Source organism: Protopterus annectens, chromosome 11.part0, assembly GCF_019279795.1.
Source record: "Protopterus annectens isolate FY-2018-M chromosome 11.part0, PAN1.0, whole genome shotgun sequence".
Taxonomy (NCBI): domain Eukaryota; kingdom Metazoa; phylum Chordata; order Ceratodontiformes; family Protopteridae; genus Protopterus; species Protopterus annectens.
The window spans coordinates 444,178,767-444,199,762 of NC_056745.1; the positions used below are offsets into that span (position 1 = coordinate 444,178,767).

Genomic DNA, 20,996 nt, shown 5'->3' on the forward strand with positions numbered 1-20,996 from the left:
CCTAAAGAAATCCCAATCCCTCCGAGCTACATGCTTTAGGGACCTAAACCTTGTCACCACAATAAACAGGACATGCTGGAGGGATAGATTCCTGTCCCAGAGACTTCCTATACTCTGGAACAAGCTACCTATCTATGTCAGGCAAAGTTCCTCATTAGCACGCTTCAAGAAAAATCTTGATGAGTGGATGGGAAATAGGAAATACACCCCAGCACCCCAGGGATCACTTCTGTGGCTCTGCTCGACAGGGGCACAGGAAATTAACTATCTTGGGTGGCGTAAGCCAGGGAACCTTGTTGGCTAGGCTTACTTAGGCCCTTGGGCCGATAGCCTAGTACCTACCTATGAACCTATAAGAACAGAAGACGCGAAAGAAGTCATCAGTTTGTGTTGAATATATGTAATGCTAAGAACTTCCTCGGAAGCCGGTGCCTGCTCAGCGGCTCCGGACCCATCCAAGGTAGAGACATCCAGAGGATCCTTAGTTGAAGAAGAGTCTCGCTGCATACCAGACTACGAACGGGTCTTGGTAGCGGCCTGCGAATCCACAGAAGCAGGCATCAGGGGCTGCAAAAGCACCTCACTGAGGACCGGAGAACTGACGACTAGCTTAACGGAAGCATCATCTACAGTTTTGGACCTATGCGGTCTGTTTTATCCTTACGATTTTTCGGAAGATCGGTAGTTGGATGGCTTACCGAAGCCATATTGGAATAAGAGGACTGAGAACGAAAATATTTAGCTGCAATAAGGGCCTGACGACGTATAGTTCGGGCGCTGAACAAAGCACAAAAGCGACAGTGAGAATATCGTGGTCTGGGCCCAAACAGGTGACGCAGTAAAAATGGAAATCTCGGTGTGGTATTTGCTTTCCACAGGAGAGACAATTGTTAACTTTTTCTGACATCAGTTAGAGCAAGAAAAAAGGATCCCCAGCGGGGTACTTAGCTTTATAAGACTTCAACTTCAGTTTGGAAATGAAAACTCAGGTAGCGGCCGACCGGCACTCGTGCGAACTGCTTCTGCGTCGGGCTACTCGGCAAGAAAGACTGATGTAATGGTGTCGGCTGCCTGATTTTATACCACTGATGACCTGACATCAGTCCTGGAGTGACAGCAACTGATGCAGAAATACTAAGCCTCTGGTATTTGGGCAGACTAAGGGCTACCCCTGGCAGTTTAACCCTAGTGTGATGACTGCAACAGTGAAACACGAAGATAATCAGGCAAAAGTAAAAAAAAAACCCTGCCCTGATAAGAATGGGGTAGCGAATTTATGGTCTCTTTTAACAGTAATGCTTAGGCCTATCTGAAGAGCTGCATTAAGACTGCAGCTCTTTCCAGGGGAGGACTTATGAATTTCATGGCACAGACTGAAGTGACATCTGGAATACACTGGCCCTTTGTGATGACTCTTCAAGCCAGAGTGACCTTGATGAATCCCACCAACCATGATCAGCCACAGATGACTGTTAGGATTGAGGCAAATGGACCATCAGATTCATTCTCTTGGAAGACTTTACTTTATAGACATGCTACCAATACATGCAACTCCATATAACTTACAAATCAATTCAATTCTGGGGACACTGCATGTGCTACCTAGAGCATTGTTGGCCAGCATCAAAGACTGAAACAATACTAATTTCATGAACTTTAAATATACCTTGACTTAGGAATGGAATATACCCCCATCAAGGTATTAGAAACCCAAAAGACTTTGAGAAATTAAACTCGAGAAGACTTAAGTGAACCAGCATGGGAGCAAGACACTGATACCTCACAGACTTTCAGACAATGAAAAGGCTTCCTTCTTTTGGAGCTAGTTGGGTCTAAAACATGTAGAGAGAGAGGCATGTGGATATCATAAGGTCATCCACAGTGGTGAAAGCAGGCGTCTTCTCGAGGAGGCCATCTATCAGGTCTTGGAAGGTCTAGATGAAAAGCACTTCCCCAGTGAATCTGGCACCCAGCATGTTGTTTTTCACTTCTCACTGAGAAAGGACAACCTCAGCTACACCATCTTCTGCAAGCAGATGTCCAAGCCTTTGTTGAGCTACAGTTTACACAGCCAATGTTAAAGCAGACTATAAGGAAACTCACCCTGGAACCTGCAGATTCTCAAGAGATCCCCACAAAGCCCAGATCCAGACAGCATTGTCAGATTTTCCAAGGTTTGAATTACTAAGCAACATTGAAATTTAGAAAGATGAAATGAAAAAGTTGAGGGCGCTAGGCCTTAATGTAATCTTTCACCATACCTGTACAAAGTCGTGGACTCTGTCATGGTTACATGGAAGCAAAATTCTTTAGCCTCTGGGAGCTACATTAGACTGCAGAGATCACAGAAGTCAGCTCTATGATACCTGGTTTGGGACAAATCACTCAGCTGAGGGCTTGTAAAGGGTACCGCAGATGAAGAGTGAAGGTGCTTCTAGGATGTTAAGCATAGCATCTTTGATAACTGGCTTCAGGGATGTCATAAGTCAAGGTTTCCCCAATTTCATCCCAATGTAATCATTTCAGACATCTCCTACAGGGCAAAGACAGGTGCTGGAGACCAGTCCATATTGAACTTCATGTGCCTGAAGGTTTCAATAAATCAAAAGTCATGGGGAGCTGGACAGAGAAAAGAGACTCGTCTTTATCCATGGCACAATGGCTCCACATTTTTAGACTCCTCTTATGAGCATGAGAGGGAGACAGCTATATGCTTCTCATCTCATTTCCTGATGTTAGCTTGGTCATGGTTCCACATGTGAGAATGTGAAATGGATGTGCATTTGTCATGTGACAATATGGAACCAGAATGTGAGCATGTGCTCACTATTATCAGTGCACTGGGTTTGGCACTGGCATTAGGCCATATTCCTTAAGAATGAAGCTGTGCACACACTATTTAAGCCCCCATCTGACTTCAAAATTCAGCCCTACACACACAAAGCCTCACAGAATCCAATGAACCTCAGGGCGACCAAAAAAGGGGAGGTATTGATCCAAATACCTCCTAACCATTGGCCAGTTGATTTGAAGCATCATGTCCCATGAACAGACCCAGCTGCTCTCAAGCACTGATTAACTGGACATTGGGTGGCACTACTACCCTGGAAAACACCTCCAAACACAACAGTTGGAACTGCAACTCCTCTGGGCCAGTAGGTGTCCACTGGGGCTGAGGGTTTTTGAGGGTTTCAGCTCTGGCTTGTCAAGCACATGTTCAGCACCTGTGTGGCACAGAAAGCTGTTTTACTACTGGAATCACCTCTGGGAGAGCTAAGCTCAGGCTCTCCTCCAAGACTTGCACCTTTGTGGCAGAGTTCTAGTACAAGGTACAGCAATAGCGATGACTGCAAACCACTATCATCATGGTCTGAATTCAGGTCAGCCATACGAGTACTTTGCAAATGTGTTATCGATGAAGGAGAAGGTTCTCCATTTTCATTTTTCCTGATGTTCTGGTACTGAAGCGGTGGTAAGGTATCACTTGGGTATCCCCTGTGAACAAATGATGCACAGTCACTCAAAAATATACTGCCTGACTGATGCAGAATCACTCAAAAGAACAACTTCAATGAGCTGTGTTTGAACAGCTAGAATTAAATTGTTTCTTGATCACATTTAAAGAAACAATCTATGCAACGGTTTAAAGGAAAGACAGCTTCATCATGGGAATGGCGTCTGTTTGCAGGTGACAATTCTTCTGGCAGTTGTATCATACGAGTTTGAGAATCAGGCAAGCAGACAACTGTATGACAAGCACACAACTGTACAAAACTCTCCAACTGAAGAGTTAGCCGTCAGCACTCCACAAATGGAATGGATAGAGACTGCTTGTAATTCGAGGACCCGAATGATTCTGAATGCAACAGCTAAGCACTTCAAGTGAAAATCGTTAGGTGTAGTCTGCTTACTACAAAACCTTGTTACACATCTGTGGGGAATGCTTTGCCTTTTTAACCAATAATTACAAAATAAAACAGGGAAAAGAAATTAGCTACTAAGTGGAACAAACTAAGATTAAATATGCAACAGAAAACTTTAAGAGAGTGAAAAGAAAAAAAATGGATACCATGATAAGCAAGCATGAGTAACAGGGTGGACATTAAGAAATGAACACATGCCAAGGGGTGCTGTAAGGCCACAGGCAGATATCCCTACTGCCCTGGAAAGGCATTAGTCCTCTGACAATGCCAGCTTGGAGGGCATTACTGCACTTAGAAAATGGGCTGTCTGTTAAACAGTTTTTTTTTCTTATATATACTAATGTTTCAGACTTGTTGTAGCATAAGTAATTCTAGATGGAGGAAATATTTTACAGCCAAAATATGCTATAGAAGTATTTCATGACTACAAACACACAAATTCAGAGACAGATGGACTCACGCACATACATATAAACACACGTGCACGCAAATGCACAGCAGTTGCAGCCACTCTGCTGCGTGAATACACCACAGATCTCATTCTGATCAAATGACTGAAGAATAAAATAGAAAAAAAACACTGCAACCTCCCCCTCTATGTGCCTCTTAACTGTCCCTTATTTTGCAGCATAGTTCTGCTCTACCCCTCGCAGAAAGTTTAATTTGCTGAGAATTATAGTCAGTCACTAACAGCAGACATTACAGTGTCATACTGCTTATTGTTGAGGCAATGTGTGCCAATGATCTGCATGTTGCAGTCAAAGGAAATAGGTCTGTGCTCTCTCTCTCTCTTTTTTTCAGTGATGTTCTCTGGCTTAGTGTCTCCCTCACATGCATGTATTTGCACACAAACACTCGTCTGTATTTTTTTTTTAATTTTACACTATGTATACAGCAAAGTTGTGTTTAGTGAGAATAAAATAATGGTAGCCGCTTGCTTTCTTTCTGTGCGGGTTTCATGATACCTTAATATGTTGCCAAGTGTTGGACTTCTTGTATTTTTTTTACTGCACTACTGGTACATTAACACCCTGTTGGAGAAAATTCATCCTCCAATCAGGGTGAAGATGTATACTTCGGCCATTCACTAAAATGGATTAAAATACTTACCAAGTGAAATAATATAGTCAAGCAACTAAGCTTCATCATGAGCAATTTGCAATCTTCATCCAGGTACACAATCACAAATGCACAAGAAGGTATGGTTTGGTGTATAAAGTACAAGGCTGCAGTATCACAGGGAAATTACCTTTTCCTCCGAGATACAGCAGTCTCAGAGTAAATATATTTACAATTCCTGCGCAGTATCCCAAAAATCAATGCAGATGACAACAAAATTTGCACTTCTGTTATTTCCTAGAACTAGTCCTAGTTACAATAAGAATGAAACTGGACTTTACACAGTGAGCTTTTGGCCAGTCAAAGGTTCATCATTTGTCTACATTTTATTTATGCACGTCATATTAATTGTTTTCTCTGTGATCATATATCATATAACTCAGATAACTGGTACAATGATTAGCATCAAATTTCCCTCTACAAAAGGCAGAAGTTCACTGGAAGAATACCATTAAACATGCACTGTTAATATGTGAAATATGACAGCATGCATATGATGACCTACTTTGTAAATACAGCATTTGGCATTAAGAAAAAACAGCTCTATTGTTGCATTGTCCTTCAGGTACGCTATACTTTCAATGTAGAACCTGAAAAGGAAGAAGACACAATATAAGCATAGAAAATGTTATCTAACAAAAGAAACTGTACTCATTATTGATTTTCTTCAGGCTTGCGCCATACACCTCTTTAGCCCATGGTTCCCTTTCCCTCTTTAAAATGCAACCAGATTTAATAACCAAACTTATAATACCAACAGTATTCACAAAGAAAGCACATGAAATTTCAGCTCAAGTCCTAAACATATTACCAAACTTTTAATTAACATGCTAGTAAAGTTGGAGAATGGTTCTATATACAATGACCACTACCCGCGTGTTACAAACATGTAACAAAAGAAGTTATGTATTTACCATAACGCTTCATCTGTGTTGTCCATTTTCATGCTTCCTGGATCCGACCCTCGGATATGACTCGGCTGCTTTACAAGCTTAGGATTCGAAGCTCGAGATCCTCCTCTCCAACCCATAACATATTCCCCCCAAATTACCTCAGATCGACATTACTGCAAACATTTTACCAACTGTTTACAGGAATATATAAGTATATATTCATTTTATATATATATATCTATACATATCTATATATATATATATATATATATATACATATCTATATATATAGCTATATATATATCTATATATATATCTATATATATATCTATATATATATATATATATATATATATATATATACATATCTATATATATATATATACATATCTATATATATATATATATATATATATATATATATATATATACATATGTGTGTATATATGGGTAGGTAGGGACTTACAGTAAAGAGCAAGAACAAAGTTCAGGAGCTCAAACAGGAAAGTACAGTTGTGTACACTTAAAATAAATGTAGATGTTTGAGTGCATTCACTGTTGCACTCATCACACTTGGGTTATCCTGCCAGGGGTAGCCCTCAGTCGGCCCGAATACCAGAGGCTTAGTATTTCTGCATCAGTTGCTGTCACTTCAGTACTGACGTCAGGTCGTCAGTGGTATAAAAACAGGCAGCCGATGCCACATCATCAGTTTTTCTTACTCCAAATGTCAGGAGCCCCAAAAAGGGAGCCAAGTTATGGTGGAAAAACACCACCAGAAGAAAGTAAATACCAATAGCCCTGTAAGGGTAAGGGTAAGGAAGCGAGAGAGAGTGACAGAGAGAAAGAGACAAGGGGGCTGGAGGGTGGGAAACCAGGACTGCAACAGTCAATACACTTGAACATCTACACTTATGGTAAGTTTACGCAACCGTACTATGTTCTTCGTGTTTCACTGTTGCAGTCATCACACTTGGGTTGATTTCCAAAGCTGAGGATCAGGTGGAGGCAGTCAAGAAGAGTTTGGGCTGGCTAGAATGCCCTGCAGGACTGTGGTTGCAAAGCCTGCCCTGGATTTAGAAAAGATAGGCAGGTGGTAATGCTTGCTGAAGGTATGAACAGATCCCCATGTTGCAGCTTCCAGGATGTCCCTGGTAGGGACTCCACTGAGAAAGGCTGTAGAGGTTGAAGTTGCCCTAGTTGAATGTGTTCTGACTCCCAGTGGGGGTGGTTTCCCATGGTGTTTGTAACAGAAATGGATGCAGTGTGCTATCCATTTGGAGATGGTTTGTTTTGATATGGCTTTGCCCTCTGCCCCTGGTGCAAAGCTGACTAGTAATTGGTCAGATTTCCTAAAGGGTTTAGTTCTACCCATGTAGAATTTCAGCTGTCTGTGCACATCTAAAGAGTGCAGGACCCTTTCTCCTTTATTTTGAGGTTTAGGGAAAAAGGTGGGCAAATGAATAGATTGGTTGAGAGCCACAATGGACACCACCTTAGACATGACAGTTGGATTAGTCCTGAGGGAGACCCTGTTAGCACGAAAAATGATGAAAGGTTCCACAGCCATAAGTGTTTGTAACTCAGACACTCTCCTAGCTGAAGTGATGGCCAGAAGCAAGGCCGTTTTCCGAGAGAGGAATTGTAACTCCGCTGAAGCTGCAGGTTCAAAGCGGGGGGTGAGCTTTTCCAACACAAAGTTAAGGTCCCAAGCAGGAGTAGGGGCTCCCCTTAGTGGCCTTAAGTTGTTAGCCCCTCTCAGGAATTGTTTGATGAGAGGGTGTGACAAGAGAGGTGACTCAGTGCTGTAATGTGCAGAGATGGCAGAGGCATGGATTTTAATTGAAGAGAAGGATAGGCCCCTGGGGAGTATGTCTGCTAGGTAATCCAGTACAAGAGGTAAGGAGGGCTGTGCTGGGTCAGCTCCTTTAGTCTGGATCCAGGAACAATACCTTTTCCACTTGTCAGCATAGGATTTTCTAGTACTGGGTTGTCTGGCTTCACGTATAACATCCAGGACTTGTTTGCTTAGGATGGCCACTGGAGGAGAAGTCAAGGAATAAGCCAGGCTGCTAGGCTCTGTGTCTGCAACTGTGGATGCAAGAACTCTCCCTACTGCTGAGTAAGGAGAGTTGGAATCTGGGGTAGGTGCCATGGAGGCACTAGGGACAGACTGTGCAGTAGTGGGTACCAGTGTTGGCGTGACCAGTCTGGGGCAATCAGGATTGCCCTTGGTCTTTCCTCCCTTATTTTGAGTAATACTCTGGTCATAAGAGTAAGACAGGGAAAAGCACAGATTGAGAGGTTTGCCCACTGGAAGGATAGGGCATCCACTTTCCAGGCCTTGCTGTGAGGGTCCGGGTGCAGAATTTGTTGAGCTGGTGGTCATAGGGGGAGGAAAATAGGTCAACCTTCAAGGTGCCCCATTTTGGGGTTACAAGGTTGAAGGTGTTGTGGTTTAACTGCCACTCGTGTGGGTCTAGGAAATTTCTGCTTAGGTTGTCTGTCAGAGAGCTTTGGTTGCCTGGCAGGAATTGAGCTTGCAGATGAATATGCATGGCTGGGGCCATGTTCCAAAGGGTCATGGCTAGCCTGCAGAGAGGGTAGGAGTGGGTTCCCCCTGCTTGATGATGTGCCACATTACTGTGGTGTTGTCGGTTTTGATATGCAGAGGCCCCGGAGAGAGCAGGGGACTGAAAGCTGTCAGGGCATGCTGAACAGCTAGCATCTCTTTTTGGTTGATGTGCAGATGAATTTGGTTTGGGCTCCAATGGCCCTGAATGCACCTGCCATCCAGATGAGCACTCCAGGCATAGTCTGATGCATCTGTGGTTAGGGTCTGGGCAGCGTGGGGTTGTGAAAAGGGAAGTCCCTTGTTGTGGTTGCATGCTGCTTACCCACCAAAGAAAATCTTTCCTTAGACAGGTTATCGTAGGTATAATAGTTTCCAGGTCCTGTGAATGTTGACACCAAAGGCTTTTTAAGTACCACTGAAGTTTGCAAAAACCACCAAAGAAAAGTTCAAATTTGGTTTGTAGTACCACGAAAGAAGAACTCCACTGCACTTCTGGATAAATATTTAATCCACTCGAAGGTAAAAAGCACAATAAACTCTCTCCACAATAATTTTCTCTAGCGCCTCGGCAAACTTGCCTTTACAGAGTAAAAATTCAACAAACACTGAATACTCACTTTAAATACATACCAAAAGACACACCTCTACTAACAATTAAGTAATTACTCCCAGTTAATTACAAATTAAATTAAAAAGACAATACAACAATTAAAAAAATATATTTAAAAGACATCTATACAAAAGGCATATGTGCCATTATCATAAACTTATACCAAACTTTTCCAAGAACAGTCATGGTTCAGTCCATTTGGACTTAGTGTGTTAAATTTTAGTATAAGACATAATTCCTTCCTCCTTAATATTTGTTTTACATGATATTCACTACAATATGCCTCATTATTAACATTATCCAATACTGTGACTTTTAAATTGTCAGGTTTACTATTGTGATACTTATAGAAATGTACTGCTAACGGACTACTTTCTTTCTGATTTTAATGTCTCTAACATGTTCCTTTAACCTGCAACATAAGGTTCTTTTAGTTTCTCCAATATAAAATTTGCCACAAGGGCATTCTATACCACAGATAACCTGTTCTGATTTACAATTAAAAGTTCCTCTGGTTTCGAAAACAGTTCCATTAATAAATTTAAACTGTGGAACTATGTACTTACATATAGTACACTCTCCACATTTTCTAGTACCTTGATGTTTCACTTGTTTATACATTAACATCCTCGGTGTTTTAAATCGACTATGTACTATGAAATCCTGAACATTTCTTCCTCTACTATAAGAGAAACTAAGCCCATTATTTTTTAAAAATTCCAGTTCCTTTTTAAGAACATTCCAACTGAACATTACTCGTGTCTTAACTTGTTCAGACAGTACAGAATATGTTGAAACAAAATACACTATATCTTTTGCTTCTTTATTATTACAACTACTACCAATACTACTATTATTACAATTATTCTTAACTTTTTTAAGACTATATTTTAAATCCCTCTCAGAATATCCTCTGTTCTTAAATTTATTGTAACTTAACAGATATTCTTTCTCCCTAACATTAGGATTACTACATAGTCGCTTCACTCTATTAAATTCAGTATAAGGAATAGATTTAATTACATGTGGTGGATGGTAACTTGTACCATGCAACACCGAGCCCGAACCCTGAAACTTCCTATGTAATTCATGTTCTATTAATAAATTATTATGTCCTTTTAAGGTAATATCCAAGTATTGTACTGTATTACCCATTTGTAATCCATCAAATTTTATATTCATATTATTATTCTCTATTTCTATCAAAAACTGATGAATACTGTCTCGCCCGCCCCTACATATGAACAACAAATCATCAATATAACGGAAATATCTATAGACATATTTATTATAGAAAGGGTTAGTATATATATATTTATTTTCAAATATACCCATAAAAATATTGGCATAACTGGGAGCGAAGGCAGCCCCCATTGCTGTACCTTGCCTTTGTCTATAGATATCTCCGTTAAACTCAAATATATTATTGTTTAAACACGTGTAGCAGTTCTAACACATAATCAGTAACTACTGTGTCACCTATACATTGCTTAACAGCAAACAATCCATCCTCATGTTTTATGCTTGTGTATAAGCTCACTACATCTATCACCACAAAATACATACTTTCATCCCATCTTATAGTTTTTATACAATTAATAAGAGAAAATACATCCTTAACATATGATGGTAATTTATATACATATGATGCTAAATATGTATGTAATAAAATAGAAATTTTATGTAAAAAAACTATCAGTAGCTGAAACTATGGGACGTCCCGGTGGGGGAAATTCATTTTTGTGTAATTTGGGTAAACAATAAAAACATGGCATTCTTGGATTATTTAGATTAAATTTTTCTTTCACATCTTTATAAGAAAAATGTCTTAACCTATACCCCTTATCTATAATATACTCATATTTCTTCTGAGCATCCACATATTCAGATATTTTAATTTTTTCATATACCTCATTTTTCTTTAAATGTGCATAACACATATCCAAGTATTGGATGACATTCAATATTACCAATTTACCCCCTTTATCAGAGGGTTTGAATACCATGTTATCATTTTGTCCCAAGTTTACCAAACTATTCCATTCTTCCTTATATAAATTATAATTAATTTGAGTTTGGTGTTGCTTAAAATAATAAAAATCTGCTTCTAAATTGTGTAACAACGATTTATATAAATATTTAATATTATCATTTCGATATGGAGGTGTAAAAGAACTTTTTACTATAATTTTACTTGTGTCCAATTCATTACATTCCATACTATTTAATTCAGAATCACAAGAAAAAAACTCATCTTCTGTACTAGTTATGTTCAGATCTGTAAATTCATTTCCTTCACTTTCAATATTTATATCTTTGTCATTTTTAAAAAAATCCATAAGATGTAACTTCGGGCAAAATTATAAATATCAGCCTTTAACATATGAATTCTGGGTAGAACAGTTGGAATAAATTTTAGCCCTTTATTTAATACATTTCTATCATACTCTGTTAGTTCTATTCCTGACAAATTAACTACATACTCACAGTTCGATGGATGTCTCATAACGTTATTAAAGTCAGTACCATTTACCCTTTTGTGATACCGCTGATTCCCAAACCCTCCCTCTGTTGTCCCTGTCCATTCCAACTCCGCTTTCGACTGAACGCTCATTTTGAAAACACTCTAGTCCCTTGCTATTTCCTGGGTTGGGGAGTGCTGGAAATGGTTCGGCATCTGAGTCGTCTTCCGTGCGATAAACCGCCGGCTGAAGCTTGCCCTTTTCCTCCTACTACTACATTATGCTCAGCTCGTTCAAATTGTACTCGCCCGGTTCACTTTGGTGTTATTCAATAGGAACGTCCTCTTGTTGTCGTAGTCACGCAAGTCCCTATGTAACTTATTTTTCTTCCGCTCTATTAAATCAGACTCATAGTCCAATAATTGCTGATTGGTTTGCACTAGAAACTGCTGTAAATCATCACTTTTGATTTTATTACAGATTTCCACACATAGATTCTTAATTTCTTCTCTTAACTTCTGCTTTTTTAGATAATCTCTTTCTATTAGTATACGAACCCAATCTCTACTGCACCGGTGAGCAGCTTGTATCCATCTCTCATGGAACTGCTTATCCTCAGCATTCATCAGATCAAACGGAGTCGATGGACTCTTGACAGTTCGTAGACCCCGAGGAGTAATGTCCAACTCCTCATACCGCTGTAAACTTTGGAGATTCAAAAAAACAGATGTTTCTTTGTATAACAATTTCTCTATCTGAGAAAAAAGTTCTTGAATGTCCGGAGCAACTGTTGTATCCGATTTTCTGCCAATTCTAGCAAACGGATTTTGCTGCCACAATTTTCTGTCCTGTTGCCATTTGTTATACATTGCTGAAGCTCTTTCTGGAACAGAGACATCTTCTCTGCCTATTACATTATTCACATTCAAGGCACCCACTGTTCCATTAGATGAAACCAAGAAACTATCGATAGATTTTTGGGTATTGTCCATACCAGATTCTCTAAACATTCTTGGAAGTGCAGCAAAGGAGTCACTAGCCATGAAGAATGCAAAAACCACCAAAGAAAAGTTCAAATTTGGTTTGTAGTACCACGAAAGAAGAACTCCACTGCACTTCTGGATAAATATTTAATCCACTCGAAGGTAAAAAGCACAATAAACTCTCTCCACAATAATTTTCTCTAGCGCCTCGGCAAACTTGCCTTTACAGAGTAAAAATTCAACAAACACTGAATACTCACTTTAAATACATACCAAAAGACACACCTCTACTAACAATTAAGTAATTACTCTCAGTTAATTACAAATTAAATTAAAAAGACAATACAACAATTAAAAAAATATATTTAAAAGACATCTATACAAAAGGCATATGTGCCATTATCATAAACTTATACCAAACTTTTCCAAGAACAGTCATGGTTCAGTCCATTTGGACTTAGTGTGTTAAATTTTAGTATAAGACATAATTCCTTCCTCCTTAATATTTGTTTTACATGATATTCACTACAATATGCCTCATTATTAACATTATCCAATACTGTGACTTTTAAATTGTCAGGTTTACTATTGTGATACTTATAGAAATGTACTGCTAACGGACTACTTTCTTTCTGATTTTTAATGTCTCTAACATGTTCCTTTAACCTGCAACATAAGGTTCTTTTAGTTTCTCCAATATAAAATTTGCCACAAGGGCATTCTATACCACAGATAACCTGTTCTGATTTACAATTAAAAGTTCCTCTGGTTTCGAAAACAGTTCCATTAATAAATTTAAACTGTGGAACTATGTACTTACATATAGTACACTCTCCACATTTTCTAGTACCTTGATGTTTCACTTGTTTATACATTAACATCCTCGGTGTTTTAAATCGACTATGTACTATGAAATCCTGAACATTTCTTCCTCTACTATAAGAGAAACTAAGCCCATTATTTTTTAAAAATTCCAGTTCCTTTTTAAGAACATTCCAACTGAACATTACTCGTGTCTTAACTTGTTCAGACAGTACAGAATATGTTGAAACAAAATACACTATATCTTTTGCTTCTTTATTATTACAACTACTACCAATACTACTATTATTACAATTATTCTTAACTTTTTTAAGACTATATTTTAAATCCCTCTCAGAATATCCTCTGTTCTTAAATTTATTGTAACTTAACAGATATTCTTTCTCCCTAACATTAGGATTACTACATAGTCGCTTCACTCTATTAAATTCAGTATAAGGAATAGATTTAATTACATGTGGTGGATGGTAACTTGTACCATGCAACACCGAGCCCGAACCCTGAAACTTCCTATGTAATTCATGTTCTATTAATAAATTATTATGTCCTTTTAAGGTAATATCCAAGTATTGTACTGTATTACCCATTTGTAATCCATCAAATTTTATATTCATATTATTATTCTCTATTTCTATCAAAAACTGATGAATACTGTCTCGCCCGCCCCTACATATGAACAACAAATCATCAATATAACGGAAATATCTATAGACATATTTATTATAGAAAGGGTTAGTATATATATATTTATTTTCAAATATACCCATAAAAATATTGGCATAACTGGGAGCGAAGGCAGCCCCCATTGCTGTACCTTGCCTTTGTCTATAGATATCTCCGTTAAACTCAAATATATTATTGTTTAAACACGTGTAGCAGTTCTAACACATAATCAGTAACTACTGTGTCACCTATACATTGCTTAACAGCAAACAATCCATCCTCATGTTTTATGCTTGTGTATAAGCTCACTACATCTATCACCACAAAATACATACTTTCATCCCATCTTATAGTTTTTATACAATTAATAAGAGAAAATACATCCTTAACATATGATGGTAATTTATATACATATGATGCTAAATATGTATGTAATAAAATAGAAATTTTATGTAAAAAACTATCAGTAGCTGAAACTATGGGACGTCCCGGTGGGGGAAATTCATTTTTGTGTAATTTGGGTAAACAATAAAAACATGGCATTCTTGGATTATTTAGATTAAATTTTTCTTTCACATCTTTATAAGAAAAATGTCTTAACCTATACCCCTTATCTATAATATACTCATATTTCTTCTGAGCATCCACATATTCAGATATTTTAATTTTTTCATATACCTCATTTTTCTTTAAATGTGCATAACACATATCCAAGTATTGGATGACATTCAATATTACCAATTTTCCCCCTTTATCAGAGGGTTTGAATACCATGTTATCATTTTGTCCCAAGTTTACCAAACTATTCCATTCTTCCTTATATAAATTATAATTAATTTGAGTTTGGTGTTGCTTAAAATAATAAAAATCTGCTTCTAAATTGTGTAACAACGATTTATATAAATATTTAATATTATCATTTCGATATGGAGGTGTAAAAGAACTTTTTACTATAATTTTACTTGTGTCCAATTCATTACATTCCATACTATTTAATTCAGAATCACAAGAAAAAAACTCATCTTCTGTACTAGTTATGTTCAGATCTGTAAATTCATTTCCTTCACTTTCAATATTTATATCTTTGTCATTTTTAAAAAAATCCATAAGATGTAACTTCGGGCAAAATTATAAATATCAGCCTTTAACATATGAATTCTGGGTAGAACAGTTGGAATAAATTTTAGCCCTTTATTTAATACATTTCTATCATACTCTGTTAGTTCTATTCCTGACAAATTAACTACATACTCACAGTTCGATGGATGTCTCATAACGTTATTAAAGTCAGTACCATTTACCCCTTTTGTGATACCGCTGATTCCCAAACCCTCCCCTCTGTTGTCCCTGTCCATTCCAACTCCGCTTTCGACTGGAACGCTCATTTTGAAAACACTCTAGTCCCTTGCTATTTCCTGGGTTGGGGAGTGCTGGAAATGGTTCGGCATCTGAGTCGTCTTCCGTGTGCGATAAACCGCTTTCGGCTGAAGCTTGCCCTTTTCCTCCTACTACTACATTATGCTCAGCTCGTTCAAATTGTACTCGCTTCCGGTTCACTTTGGTGTTATTCGTCAATAGGAACGTCCTCTTGTTGTCGTAGTCACGCAAGTCCCTATGTAACTTATTTTTCTTCCGCTCTATTAAATCAGACTCATAGTCCAATAATTGCTGATTGGTTTGCACTAGAAACTGCTGTAAATCATCACTTTTGATTTTATTACAGATTTCCACACATAGATTCTTAATTTCTTCTCTTAACTTCTGCTTTTTTAGATAATCTCTTTCTATTAGTATACGAACCCAATCTCTACTGCACCGGTGAGCAGCTTGTATCCATCTCTCATGGAACTGCTTATCCTCAGCATTCATCAGATCAAACGGAGTCGATGGACTCTTGACAGTTCGTAGACCCCGAGGAGTAATGTCCAACTCCTCATACCGCTGTAAACTTTGGAGATTCAAAAAAACAGATGTTTCTTTGTATAACAATTTCTCTATCTGAGAAAAAAGTTCTTGAATGTCCGGAGCAACTGTTGTATCCGATTTTCTGCCAATTCTAGCAAACGGATTTTGCTGCCACAATTTTCTGTCCTGTTGCCATTTGTTATACATTGCTGAAGCTCTTTCTGGAACAGAGACATCTTCTCTGCCTATTACATTATTCACATTCAAGGCACCCACTGTTCCATTAGATGAAACCAAGAAACTATCGATAGATTTTTGGGTATTGTCCATACCAGATTCTCTAAACATTCTTGGAAGTGCAGCAAAGGAGTCACTAGCCATGAAGAATGCAAAAACCACAAAGAAAAATTCAAATTTGGTTTGTAGTACCACGAAAGAAGAACTCCACTGCACTTCTGGATAAATATTTAATCCACTCGAAGGTAAAAAGCACAATAAACTCTCTCCACAATAATTTTCTCTAGCTGGCAAACTTGCCTTTACAGAGTAAAAATTCAACAAACACTGAATACTCACTTTAAATACATTCCAAAAGACACACCTCTACTAACAATTAAGTAATTACTCTCAGTTAATTACAAATTAAATTAAAAAGACAATACAACAATTAAAAAAATATATTTAAAAGACATCTATACAAAAGGCATATGTGCCATTATCATAAACTTATACCAAACTTTTCCAAGAACAGTCATGGTTCAGTCCATTTGGACTTAGTGTGTTAAATTTTAGTATAAGACATAATTCCTTCCTCCTTAATATTTGTTTTACATGATATTCACTACAATATGCCTCATTATTAACATTATCCAATACTGTGACTTTTAAATTGTCAGGTTTACTATTGTGATACTTATAGAAATGTACTGCTAACGGACTACTTTCTTTCTGATTTTTAATGTCTCTAACATGTTCCTTTAACCTGCAACATAAGGTTCTTTTAGTTTCTCCAATATAAAATTTGCCACAAGGGCATTCTATACCATAGATAACCTGTTCTGATTTACAATTAAAAGTTCCTCTGGTTTCGAAAACAGTTCCATTAATAAATTTAAACTGTGGAACTATGTACTTACATATAGTACACTTTCCACATTTTCTAGTACCTTGATGTTTCACTTGTTTATACATTAACATCCTCGGTGTTTTAAATCGACTATGTACTATGAAATCCTGAACATTTCTTCCTCTACTATAAGAGAAACTAAGCCCATTATTTTTTAAAATTCCAGTTCCTTTTTAAGAACATTCCAACTGAACATTACTCGTGTCTTAACTTGTTCAGACAGTACAGAATATGTTGAAACAAAATACACTATATCTTTTGCTTCTTTATTATTACAACTACTACCAATACTACTATTATTACAATTATTCTTAACTTTTTTAAGACTATATTTTAAATCCCTCTCAGAATATCCTCTGTTCTTAAATTTATTGTAACTTAACAGATATTCTTTCTCCCTAACATTAGGATTACTACATAGTCGCTTCACTCTATTAAATTCAGTATAAGGAATAGATTTAATTACATGTGGTGGATGGTAACTTGTACCATGCATGTTCCAAAGGGTCATGGCTAGCCTGCAGAGAGGGTAGGAGTGGGTTCCCCCTGCTTGATGATGTGCCACATTACTGTGGTGTTGTCGGTTTTGATATGCAGAGGCCCTGGAGAGAGCAGGGGACTGAAAGCTGTCAGGGCATGCTGAACAGCTAGCATCTCTTTTTGGTTGATGTGCAGATGAATTTGGTTTGGGCTCCAATGGCCCTGAATGCACCTGCCATCCAGATGAGCACTCCAGGCATAGTCTGATGCATCTGTGGTTAGGGTCTGGGCAGCGTGGGGTTGTGAAAAGGGAAGTCCCTTGTTGTGGTTGCATGCTGCTTACCCACCAAAGAAAATCTTTCCTTAGGTTATCGTAGGTATAATAGTTTCCAGGTCCTGTGAATGTTGACACCAAAGGCTTTTTAAGTACCACTGAAGTTTCCTCAAATGCCATCTGGCATATGGAATTAGTAGAATGCAGGAGGCCATGAACCCTAGAGCTTGCAGGATTTTCCTTGCGGATAACTGGGTTCTGGTGGCCAATTGAGAGAAGTAGCCTGTCAGGTAAGGCTTGTTTTTCTGGAGTTAGAAATGCCATCTGGGATGCCGTGTCCAGGCTTGCTCCCAGGAATACAATTTTCTAACTGGGGACAAGTTTGGATTTCCTCGTTGATGGTGTACCCCAGTGAGGTTTAGTAGGTCCTTTACAAATGCCAGGTGCTGTAACAACTTTTCCTGGCTGTCTGCCTGAATCAGGCAGCCGTCCAAGTAGGGGTAAATTTGAATATTTCTTTGTCTGCAATAGGCAATGGCTGGAGCTAGGCATTTTGTGAAAACTCTGGGAGCAGTGGATAAGCCAAAGGGAAGTGCAGAGAACTGATACTGCATAGGTCCTGCCCTGAAACGTAGATATTTCCTGCAAGAATCTCTGACTGGGATATGCAGATAGGCCTCTGAGGTCTAGAGTGGCTAACCAGGCATCTTTGGACAGCATAGGGAGAAGCTGCTGCATTGTGAGCATTTTGAATTTGGGTACCACCAGGAAGGTGTTTAGAATAGATACATCTAAGACTGGGCGCCAGGTGCCCTCTTTTCTGGGTACTAGAAAAAGCCTGGAATAGAAACCTTGGCCTACCTGATCTGCAGGGACAGGCTGAATTGCCCTCATGGAGAGTTGGGAATGAACTTGGTTTTGTGCCTCTGCCCACCGGTTTGGAGGAAGATCTGGGAATCCCTTTGGGGTTGGCAAGGTGTAGAAATAAAATTTGTACCCCTGGAACACTATGTTATGGACCCATTGGTCGTTGGTGATGAGGCCCAGTTTTCTGCATGGAAGGCAAGTTTTCCTCCTAGTGGCACGGACAGATGGGCAGAGGTGAGAGGAGGAGTTGAGGAGTCATTGGGAATTCTTTCCATAAGGGGGTGGCTTAGCACTCCCTGGTTTAGAAGTGGAGGCACTCCATTGTTTAGATCTCTACATATCCTGAGACTGCTGCCTGGGGGGGGGGGGTTGCTACCCCTAGGTCTTGTCTGAAGTGGCCTTGAGGGGGCAGGAAAGGACCAATGTTTTGAGGGGCAATGTCTACTGAATCTTGGAGGCTGAACTTGCAAAAAGTCTTTAACTGTCTGCATAGATTTAGCTTTTTCTTCCATCTTTTTTAAAACCTCTTCTGCTCTGGTGCCAAACAGATTGCCTTTGTTAAGAGGAGAGTCCAATAATTTTGATTTTACATGATCTAGCAAGGTCTGTTCCTTAAGCCAAGCATGCCTTCGAAGTACAGAACCTGTGACTGCTGCCCTACATGATGCTTCAAGGGCATCAAACCCACACTGCAGGGCATGCTTACTGATTTGGCTTGCGGAATGCATAAGTTCCTGTAAGTCTTTATTTTCTGCACAGTCGGTGAAAGTAGATAATTTTTGTTTAATGAGTTCCATGGTATGTTGCTAGTATTTCAGCATGTGGAACTGACAATTTAATGCTCCACTGGCAAGAGTTGCAGAAGTATATACTTTTTTACCCCATCTGTCTAAGGCCCGAGGGGATCCCTGTCCAAGGCGTGGGATTCTTAGCTGTAGTTGCTTTTATTCCTTTATGCCGTTGGGAGATGACCTCTGGGACTGCAGTAGGATTCTTGAAAAGAAATTTGTGAGAGTCAGGGATTCTGTAATACCTGTCTAGTTTCCTGGGAGCAGGAGGTAAAGTATCCGCGGTTAGACTGGATTCCATAAAAATATCATCTACAATATCCAGGAGAGGGGGTATAGCTTAGGGCCTGTGCAGAGGTAGATCTAAAAATTCCCTAAGTCTCTTTTTGGAGTCAGAATAATCCTGGCATTCCCAATGGAAGTGCTATCTTAAAGTATGTAGGGTTTCACCAAAAGAAAAATCCTCTGGAGGAGAGGCAGAAGGAATGGATTCCTCTGCATCTGAATCCTCATAAGCGGATAAGGACATGTCTTCATAATCAGAAACGTCAGAGTCATCGGACTCTTGGTCAGATAAAGGTGCAGGGGACAAGTCTCTCTTTCTTTTAGCAAGAGAAGGCTGGCTGCCCCTAATCAGCATGATAAGGTTTTCCGCCATTTTAAGCATCTGAGATTGTGGCAAGGAAGCAGGCGCGTGAGTTTGGGTCGTCTGTTTTCTAGGCGTAGCTCATACTCTGGGCCTTAAAAACTGGGTAGTTTTAGAAAGAACTGAAGATGCGAAAGAAGTCGTCTGTTTGTGTCGAACATCGGTAGTGCGAAGAACTTCCTCAGAAGTCAGTGCCTGCACAGCGGCTCTGGACCCATCCAAGGTAGAGATATCTACAGGTTCCGTAGTCAAAGAAGAGTCTTGCCACATACTGGACTTAAAACGGGTCTCGGTAGTGGCCTGAGAATTCATCGATGTGTGCATCAGGGGCTGTGAAAGCGCCTCACCGAGTACCAGTGAACAGGCGACTAGCTTAACGACAGCATCGTCGGCAGTTTTGGACCTGTGCTGTCTGTCTCTGTCTTTATCCTTACATTTTTTTGGAAGATCGGTAATCGGAAGGCTTACCAAAGCCATTTCAGAATACGGAGATCGAGAGCGAAAGTATTTAGCTACAATAAGGACCTGACGACTAATACTTCGGGCGTTGAACAAAGCACAAAACCAGCAACGAGGGATGTCGTGGTCTGGGCCTACACAGGTGACGCAGTAAGGATGGAAATCTCGGTGTGGTATTTGCTTTCCACAGGCGAGACAATTGTTAACTTTTTCTGACATCGGTTAGAGCAAGAAAAAAGGATCCTCAATGGGGTACTTAGCTTTAGAAGACTTCAACTTCAGTTTCGGAAACGAAAAACTCAGGTAGCGGATGACCGGCACTCGTGCAAACTGCTTCCGCTACTGACTCCTCAGCAAGAAAGACTGATGTAATGGCATCGGCTGCCTGTTTATATACCACT

The 20,996-nt window shown here is 39.2% G+C and overlaps 1 protein-coding gene across 4 annotated transcripts in view; it reads right to left on the bottom strand.

The window, feature by feature from the left end:
* The window catches only part of FRMD4A (FERM domain containing 4A), a 1,911,200-nt gene that overhangs the window by 1,150,790 nt on the left and 739,414 nt on the right, over positions 1 to 20,996 (bottom strand). For all 4 annotated transcript variants that reach the window (XM_044087941.1, XM_044087942.1, XM_044087944.1 and 1 more), the window contains exon 5: positions 5,548 to 5,632. In XM_044087941.1, the coding sequence (XP_043943876.1) occupies positions 5,548 to 5,632 (85 nt within the window). The remainder of the gene's footprint in view (positions 1 to 5,547; positions 5,633 to 20,996) is intronic.